At 45.5% G+C, this 9,140-nt stretch overlaps 1 protein-coding gene across 1 annotated transcript; it reads left to right on the plus strand.

The window, feature by feature from the left end:
* Nucleotides 1-445: 445 nt before the first annotated feature.
* On the plus strand, nt 446-7,235 carry LOC131018753 (uncharacterized). The gene is made up of 4 exons (XM_057947457.1): nt 446-2,936; nt 3,045-3,392; nt 3,522-4,064; nt 7,147-7,235. The coding sequence occupies exons 1-4, from the start codon at nt 446-448 to the stop codon at nt 7,233-7,235; spliced, it is 3,471 nt and encodes a 1,156-aa protein (XP_057803440.1).
* The last annotated feature ends 1,905 nt before the right edge of the window (nt 7,236-9,140 follow it).

Below are 9,140 nucleotides of genomic sequence, written 5' to 3' on the forward strand. Positions count from 1 at the left end.
AAAAAAAAGCAGTCAGCAGCCATAAACCTTCTTTCTTTGGGCAGCCTAGTAGTTGGGCCGATTGCGTGTTCTGCGCAGCACTGCCTTTGGGTTCCAGTCTGCGTCTAGGAGTCTTTCGTTTGTTGTCGAGTCCACTCAAGTCTGTGTGGTTGCGGTGGTTCCTTGTGAGGCGTTTCATCGAGTGCTCTCGTCGGGTGCGCTTGTGTCCTTGTTGTGCAGTTGATAGTTGGATTCACCGTGGTAGCTCGAGGGAGTTTGATTCTTACGACGAGAATCGAGTGAAAAAAGACAAGAATGGTGAGATCAATAGAAGGTAAAAGCCGAGCTTTGTGTGATACACGAGCGTTGAGTGATCCATCGTTGTGCGATATACACGAGTGTTTGTGTGGCGGTGAGGCTTTATTTGTTTTCTTTTTACTACTAACCTTTTTTGTTTCAGGTTACAATGTCCAAACACGACGAACAGGAGTCCCCGTCGGTGGAGCAACCCACCTTGGATCCGAAAACCAAGTTTATCATGGAAGCCTTGCGTTCGGAGTTTGGCAAGATCATGCGATCTGAATTCGAAGGCATTCATGAACGGATGGACCAATTTGAGCAAGCTCATTCCACTTCCACTCGCGGTGAGTTTGGTGGACGTAGAGGCCGCGGAGGTGGCCGTGGTCCGGGAGGGGGGCGCATGCCAGTCCGCCATGTGTACCATCGTGACGAGCACGCCGAGGAATCCGAATATGAGGAAGATGGAGAAGGGCGTTGGCGTCGAGTGAATGGTCCAAACCATCAAGATGATAACATTAGCAATATCAAGATGAATATCCCATCATTCCAAGGGAAGAATGACCCTGAATTGTACCTTGAATGGGAAAAGAAAGTGGAATTCTTGTTCGATTGCCACACTTATTCAGAGCTCAAAAAGGTGAAACTGACAGCCATCGAATTTTCGGAGTACGCACTTGTATGGTGGGATCAAACGGTGACTAGTCGAATACGGCATGGCGAACCACCTATCCAAACTTGGCCTGAGATGAAAGCAGTGATGAGGAAGCGGTTTGTACCAAACCATTATTACCAGGAGCTCTTCAACAAGTTGCAAACATTAAAGCAAGGAAGTAGGAGTGTCGATGAGTACTTCAAGGAGATGGAGATGGCTATGATACGAGCTAATGTTGTGGAAGACAGGGAGGCTACCATGGCTCGTTTCTTGGCTGGATTACAGTGGGATATTCGCGACAAAGTGGAACTCCAACACTACGTTGAGTTGGAAGACATGGTTCATATGGCAATCAAGATTGAGAGTCAACTCAAGCGGCGAAGTAGTTATGGCGGTGGTCAGCGGAGTACCTTCTGCACTGGCAAGCAGCAGCGGGGCGTCTTCAGCCCTGGCGGAGGGCAGAGCAGCAGTGGCACCGCTGGCAACAACCAGCGCAACACTTCCAGCGCTGGCGGCAGCGCAGAGCAGAGTGGACGAACGAGCAGAGCAGAGCAGAGCCCGCGACAGAGCACTTTCAGCTCTGGCGGCAGTCAAAGCCACGGTCAGCGCTCTTCCAGCTCTGCCACACAGCCCCAACAGAATCAGATTATCGGAGGTCCAAGGACCACAAATTCCAGCTCCGCCACCGCGTTCGAGGGCAGATACCGTGACAAGAAATGTTTCCGTTGTCAGGGATTCGGCCACATCATAAGCGAGTGTCCGAATCGGCACATTATGATCCTCCGAGACGATGGAGACGTTGTCACCGATGGGGAAGAGACAGACCCCGAGATGCCTGAATTGGAAGAACCCGAGGAAGAGGAAGAGCTGGATGCACTCACGGGACACTTCCTAGTAGCCCGGCGAGCCTTGGCCATGCAACCGCAAACGGATAAACTGGAGCAGCGGGAAAACCTTTTTCACACGCGGTGTTTGGTCCGTGACAAGCTCTGCAGCGTGATTATTGACGGTGGGAGTTGCACGAACGTGGCGAGTAAGTATATGGTGGGGAAACTAGGGTTGACCGTAGTGAAATATCCGAAATCATATCGCTTGCAATGGTTGAGTGACGCCGGTAATGTGAGAGTCACAAGACAAGTCCGTGTGCCGATTCGACTTGGCAGGTATGAGGATGAAGTTTTGTGTGATGTGATTCCAATGCAGGCGTGTCACATCTTGTTGGGTCGCCCTTGGCAGTTCGATCGGCGTGTGACCCATGACGACTTCACCAACAAGTACTCCTTCGAGTTTCAGCACAAGAGAATGTCCCTTGTTCCTCTCAGTCCCCAACAAGTGTACGAGGACCAAGTGCAATTACTCAAGGAGGCAACCACGACCCAAAATAAAGCACAGCAAGTGGAGGCCAAGCCGATGGGTGTGACACATAAATCTTTCCTTGCGAGACCGTGTGATATCAAGCTGTGTGTGAAGGAGGAACGACCGATGGTGTTGTTGCGGTTTCGAGAAACCTTGTTTACTGCTAACGATATCTCCTCCCTACCCCCTTCTATTCACTCGGTTTTGCAGGACTATGCAGATGTTTTTCCCGATGAGACACCGCATGGCCTGCCACCACTGAGGGGGATTGAGCACCAGATTGACTTCATGCCCGGTGCTACGCTCCCGAACCGACCAGCCTATCGCACCAACCCGGAGGAGACAAAGGAGTTGGAACGGCAAATCGGCGAGCTTCTAGCTAAGGGGCACGTAAGGGAAAGCTTGAGTCCTTGTGCGGTACCTGTTCTTCTCGTACCAAAGAAGGATTCAACCATGAGGATGTGCTGCGATTGCCGCGCCATCAATAATATCACGGTAAAGTATCGTCATCCCATCCCTCGCTTAGATGACATGCTTGATGAGTTACATGGTGCTTGTGTGTTTTCCAAAATTGATTTGCGTAGCGGATATCATCAAATCCGAATTAAGGAAGGTGACGAATGGAAGACTGCGTTCAAAACAAAACTTGGTTTGTACGAGTGGTTAGTTATGCCTTTTGGTTTGACTAATGCTCCGAGTACGTTTATGCGTCTCATGAACCATGTCTTACGTGCTTTCATTGGTCGTTTTGTCGTAGTCTATTTCGATGATATCCTAATTTATAGCAAGCATCCTGATGACCATGTTGAGCACTTACGATCTGTTATGGACGTACTTCGCAAAGAGAAGCTTTTTGCTAATCTTAAGAAGTGCACGTTCTGCACGGATAGAGTCGTGTTTCTCGGGTTTGTTGTTAGTGCGCAGGGTGTCCAGGTGGATGAAGAGAAGATCCGCGCCATTCAGGAGTGGCCGACACCAACGAGCATTGGCGAAGTACGAAGTTTCCACGGACTCGCTAGCTTCTATAGGCGGTTCGTACCTCACTTTAGCAGCGTGGCCGCACCACTCACCGAGGTGATCAAGAAGAATGTGGAGTTCAATTGGGGCAAAGCGCAAGAGGAGGCATTCGCGCTGTTGAAGTACAAGCTCACTCACGCCCCGGTATTATCTCTCCCTAACTTTTTGAAAATGTTTGAAATAGAATGTGATGCTTCTGGTCTTGGAATTGGTGCAGTGTTGATGCAAGAGAGGCGTCCCATCGCCTATTTCAGTGAGAAGTTGAGTGGAGCCACGTTGAACTATCCTACATACGACAAGGAGCTCTACGCGCTCGTGAGGGCCTTACAGACGTGGCAGCATTATTTGTGGCCCAACGAGTTCGTCATTCACACCGATCATGAGTCGTTGAAGCACTTGAAGGGGCATCATAAACTGAACAAGCGACATGCTCGGTGGATGGAGTTCATTGAGACGTTTCCATACGTCATCAAGTACAAGCAAGGTAAGGAGAATGTGGTTGCCGATGCCCTTTCTCGCAGGTACACTCTGATCTCTACTCTCGATGCTAAATTACTTGGGTTTGAGTGTATCATGAGTGTTTGTGAGCATGATGAGGATTTCGGTGAGATCTATAGAGCTTGTGCACAGTCTGCTAGTGGTGAATACTTTCGACATGATGACTATCTTTTTCGAAAGAATAAGTTATGTGTTCCTAGGTGTTCTCTACGCAATCTGTTGTTACTTGAGTCACATGGTGGGGGATTAATGGGACATTTTGGTATTGCTAAGACTTTGGCGGTGTTACAAGAGCATTTTTTTTGGCCTCATATGAAACGTGACGTCGAACGCATCTGTGGTCGTTGCATTACATGCAAACAAGCCAAGTCTCGAGTCAATTCACATGGTTTGTACACTCCCCTTCCTATCCCACACATACCTTGGATAGATCTCTCCATGGACTTTGTACTAGGCTTACCTAGAACCAAGCTTGGGCGAGATTCGATTTTTGTGGTCGTCGATCGCTTTTCTAAAATGGCACACTTTATCCCATGTCATAAAACTGATGATGCATCACATATAGCCAATTTGTTCTTTCGAGAAGTTGTTAGGTTGCATGGTATGCCTAGGACCATTATTTCTGATAGGGATGCAAAGTTCTTGAGCTATTTTTGGAAGACCTTGTGGTGTAAGTTAGGCACGAAACTTTTATTTTCTACTACTTGTCACCCATAAACTGATGGTCAAACCGAAGTAGTAAATAGGACTTTGTCTACGTTACTTAGGGCCATCATTCAAAAGAATATCAAGTCTTGGGAAGAGTGTCTTCCTCACGTTGAGTTTGCTTATAACCGTGTTGTTCACTCTGCCACTAAATACTCTCCTTTTGAAAATTTTGTATGGTTTCAATCCTTGGCACCTCTACCCGAGACAGAGCACATCAACATGGATGGTCAGTGCCGAGCAGACTTTGTCCGGCACATACATGAGAAGGCCAGAGCTAACATAGAGCGCCGCACACGGCAGTATGCAGCGTAGGCTAATCAAGGTCGCCGCAAGGTAGTGTTTGAGCCCGGAGATTGGGTTTGGCTTCACATGCGCAAGGAACATTTTCCACAGCAAATGCGTTCCAAGTTGCTTCCTCGGGGAGATGGTCCATTTCAAGTTTTGGAACGGATCATGATAATGCCTACAAACTCGATTTACCCGGTGAGTATAATGTGAGCGCTACATTCAATGTTACTGATTTAAGTCCCTTTGATGTAGGCGATGTTGTGGATTTGAGGACAAATCCTTTTCAAAAGAGGGGGAATGATGCAGTTCAGAGCAGAGCTCAGGATGCAGAGCAGAGTCGAGTTTCAGAGGCTGCACAGAGTGAAGATCCGGTACACGTGCCCGTTGGTCCGGTGACGAGAGCTAGAGCCAAGACGTTCAAGGCTAATTTAATGACGTTGGTGGAAGAAATCTGGAGGCAAGAGCTGAAAAGACCAATTGGAGAAGGACTGACAGATCAGAACTCAAAGGTAGTAAACCTTATTACTTACAGAGCAGAGCCGCCAGAGCAGAGGAATCGTCCCGCCAGAGCAGACTTGATTCCTCTGCGCTTTGCCAGAGCAGAGGAATCGTCCCGCCAGAGCAGACTTGATTCCTGTGCGCTTTGCCAGAGCATAGGAATCGTTCCGCCAGAGCAGACTTGATTCCTCTACGCTTTGCCAGAGCAGAGGAATCGTTCCGCCAGAGCAGACTTGATTCCTCTGCACTTTGCCAGAGCAGAGGAATCGTTCCGCCAGAGCAAATGGATTTATCGCTAGGGTTTTTTTTTGACTTGCTGAACAAGTTTCTTTGTTTTTTTGTTTACGATTGTTTCCTTCTTTACGTTAGGGTTTCCTGTTCCCTATAAATAGGGTTGCTATGTGTTGGACGAAAGTTAGACGATTTTTGATAATAATATTGTGAGTTATTTCTCCTCAAGTTTCGAATTCTTCTTGAGATTACCAAACAAGAATTCAACCTATCGGCGAATCGACGGGTTCTTCATCCCTCATCGTGTGTCACTCAACGTCTCCAAGTTGCTGTACCGATCACATCGTTGGGGTTTAGAGATCCGTTCTCTAGAAAACTTTGTAGATTAGGTCAGGGGTTTTGGGACAAACTTCCACCCTTTATCTTTACTTTATTTCTTCCGTTTGTTTTTCCGTGCGGAGTGTTATTGTTCGGGTATGAGGTTTGTGTCAACCGGTGAAATTCCATATTTACCGGTGACGATCATATCAGCGGCGGCGTAGCGTACAGATTTGTTGATGCAAGAGATTAGAGATTAGAGGAAGATGAAAGCAAGATACTTAGGCATCAAAAATAATTATCAAAAGAGGAGGTGATTTTCAAAATCAACAAAAGGAGACCTTTGTGTTCATAGAGAATTATGAACAGTTTCATAAGCGACGTGTCATCGTAATATCAACGGTTCAGATTAACGTGTCACACGTGTGGAACCCAAATATTTAAGAACGCAGTTAAGTAAGTGGGGTGACAGTTCAAAACAACTGAGTCACCTGAGTAGGTGAGAAATAAATAAGTCCCATTCCTCCTTTCAGGAAAGGGGAGAAAAATTATGTCTATTAAATATATATCTGGAACAGGATAGACTGGAGGAATTATCTTTGGAAAAGATATTTGATAATTACCTCAGATAGATCATCAACCGAAACATTTCCCAAAAATCATAAAAGAAAATTTAAAGAGTCTGCTAACAAGATAATTAGCGAGAAAGATTTGATAAGGAAGTTGAACAATTTCCTGAAGTTATCAGTGCGTTGATGATCGTATTTCAGAGTAGGAGTTGAAAAAAAAATCACGTCCATAAGAGGAGTGCCTAAAAATTCAGGATTTGCAATGATTTGCTGATGTAAGCAAGATACTTAGGCATCAAAAAGAATTATCACATAGCGAACAGGCAGAAGCACTTTTAAACAATGATTGAAAGTAAATTGTACACATGATAAAACTTTTCAGTTTTTGCAACAGACATAACTCAAATAGTAAGTCACAAGAATACAACTTATTACAATGACTTATACAAGCAAAACATAATCAGTATACAAAAGTATTGATGTGAAATACTTACAAGTCGACTGATCCTTGTAATAAGTCGATTTCTATATTTCAGTCAAACTGAAATTGTTTGTTCCCCTTTGATTGAAGGCCCAAGTCTTCAAATGACACAGCTTCAGTAGGGGACCTTCAGTTGACTGAACTCCAGTTGACTATGCATCAGTCAATAGCTCCAGCGAGGCTCTTTAGTAGTTAAGCGACTCCAGGGGATGTTGAACCTTAGCTTTGAGTGGCTTCATCTTCAACCTTAGTTGAAGATTTCTGGGCTTCAGCTGGAGTTCAGGATTTAAAGGTTGTGGAGAATGATTCTTCGAATGTTGCAGTATCTTCCACGTTCTGAGCTCCAAGGCTTAGTTCCTCTGAACTGTTTGTCGTTGATGAAGTCTGTTTGATATTCTTTGGTTGATCTCTTCATCTTCTTTGGCATACCATTTGGTGATTCATTCCAGTTTAGAATGAATATGTGTGATGCATTAGCAGATGCCAATCTGAGAAGAGTCATTTCAAGACATGAATGATGTTGAGGAGCTTCCTCGATGGCATGCATCACACTCTTGCCTTCTTCTGAGAGACTATCAAAGATAGTCCTTCTTCTTGTATGAAGTTTGGCAAGTGCGTTGTTCATCAGAAAACTGAGGTGGAAAGATTCTGGATCCTCACTCCATAGAAGTACTACACTGCTCATATTGACGATGCGGGCATTAGTTTCAGTTGCAAGAAGACATTCCTTTGACTTTCCTTGACTGAAACTGATACTTCCTGTGAGGTTGGAATTTTGAGTCACCAAATAACCCCTTCAGTAATTTGACATCTGTATAGCACTGGGCTTAACTGATATCCACGTAAAGCTTCAGTCTATAGTTTGTAAAATAAAGTAGAGTTATTGACCTTACTGACTATTAGTTGAGTCGTCAGTTTGATTAATAACTCAGTAGCGAAAATTAAACTTAGTGCGAATAGCCTTTAGAAAAGGTTTGTCACTTATAAAATCCTTAGTTACACTTTTCCGTTAATCCAGTTTAGTTGGAAAACAGTTTTAACACAGATAAAGAAACACTGAAACCAGATAAAGAATACAAGGATTTTTACGTGGTTCGGAAACAATTTTCCTACTCCACGGCCAAATGATTAGTCTGACAAACACTCTGGGCTAATGCTTCAAAGTGCACACCAAACCCACCAATCCACTCTGAATTGGATTTTTCTCTGACACTTAGCACGCCGTGACACACTCGTGTCTCGCTAAGGTCTTTGAAGACAGAACCCTTGGTCTGAACTCCCTCTTGGCTTATCGGGTGCCAAGAAAACCGATCTGTTTAGTTTTCCTGGTACTAAACAACCACTCTGGTGAAGCTCAACATTCAAACCTAAGTCTAAACAAGTCAGAAAAGGAGATCGGAGTAACCTGAGTTGCAATATGAGAATAAACTTGCTTGAAACTTGCTGATAAAATCCTTAGAGTAATTTTGCGTCGGGTTTTGCAGATCATCTCGGTAACCACTGCGCTCCTCTCTCCTCTCTGCCTGCGCCGTGATCAAAGGACCAGTTCCGGCCTCAACGGCCATTGTTGGAATTCTTGGAGGTAATCCTCGGTAGGGGTTCCTCGTGATGTATTTTTCCCCAGTGTCTGCGCTGTCTTGCTTTTTAGGTTTGAGTTTATCGGCCTCTGCCTTTCTTGCCATTTTCGCATTTTCCAACTGAAGATACCCTGGTATTATTGTCATGATGTCCTCAAAACTGGTGGGCGGTTTGATCTGAAGTGCCTCGAAGAGTGGGCCTTGCTTTAACCCTCTAGCGAAGGCGTACCACTTGATTTGAGATTCTATTTCTGGTATATCTAACGCGATTGTGTTGAACCGTGCCACATATTCGCGAAGCGTTTCCTGGGGTTCCTGTCTGATGTCCATCAAAGAAATGGGTGTTTTCCCTACCCTCTTTGCGCTAGCGAACTGTCTTATGAACATGAGGTGAAGATCACCGTAGGACTGTATAGAGTTGCTTCTCAGGTTGTGGAACCATCGCTGAGCCATACCTGACAGAGTCGTGGCGAAGATCCTATATTTGATTCCCTCCCCGTACTGGTGCAGCGCGGCTAATTCCTCAAAGCGAGCCATATGTACCTCCGGGTCGGTGGTACCTTCATAGTCCAGTGAGATGGGGCGGTAATTTACCGGTAGAGGCTCCAACAATATTTCCTCTGAAAATGGACTCCTGTGGGTAGATATCACTATAGGAGTATCAGAGT

The sequence above is a fragment of the Salvia miltiorrhiza genome, chromosome 3 (genome assembly GCF_028751815.1).
Source record: "Salvia miltiorrhiza cultivar Shanhuang (shh) chromosome 3, IMPLAD_Smil_shh, whole genome shotgun sequence".
NCBI lineage: Eukaryota > Viridiplantae > Streptophyta > Magnoliopsida > Lamiales > Lamiaceae > Salvia > Salvia miltiorrhiza.

Bases quoted from the DNA above. Each gene is read 5' to 3' on its own strand.
- LOC131018753 (XM_057947457.1), top strand. From the start codon at position 446: ATGTCCAAACACGACGAACAGGAGTCCCCGTCGGTGGAGCAACCCACC. The intron at 2,937-3,044 runs GTTTGTACGAGT...GTTTTGTCGTAG, and splicing joins TGCGTTCAAAACAAAACTTG to TCTATTTCGATGATATCCTA. The intron at 3,393-3,521 runs GCAAAGCGCAAG...GAATTGGTGCAG, and splicing joins GAATGTGGAGTTCAATTGGG to TGTTGATGCAAGAGAGGCGT.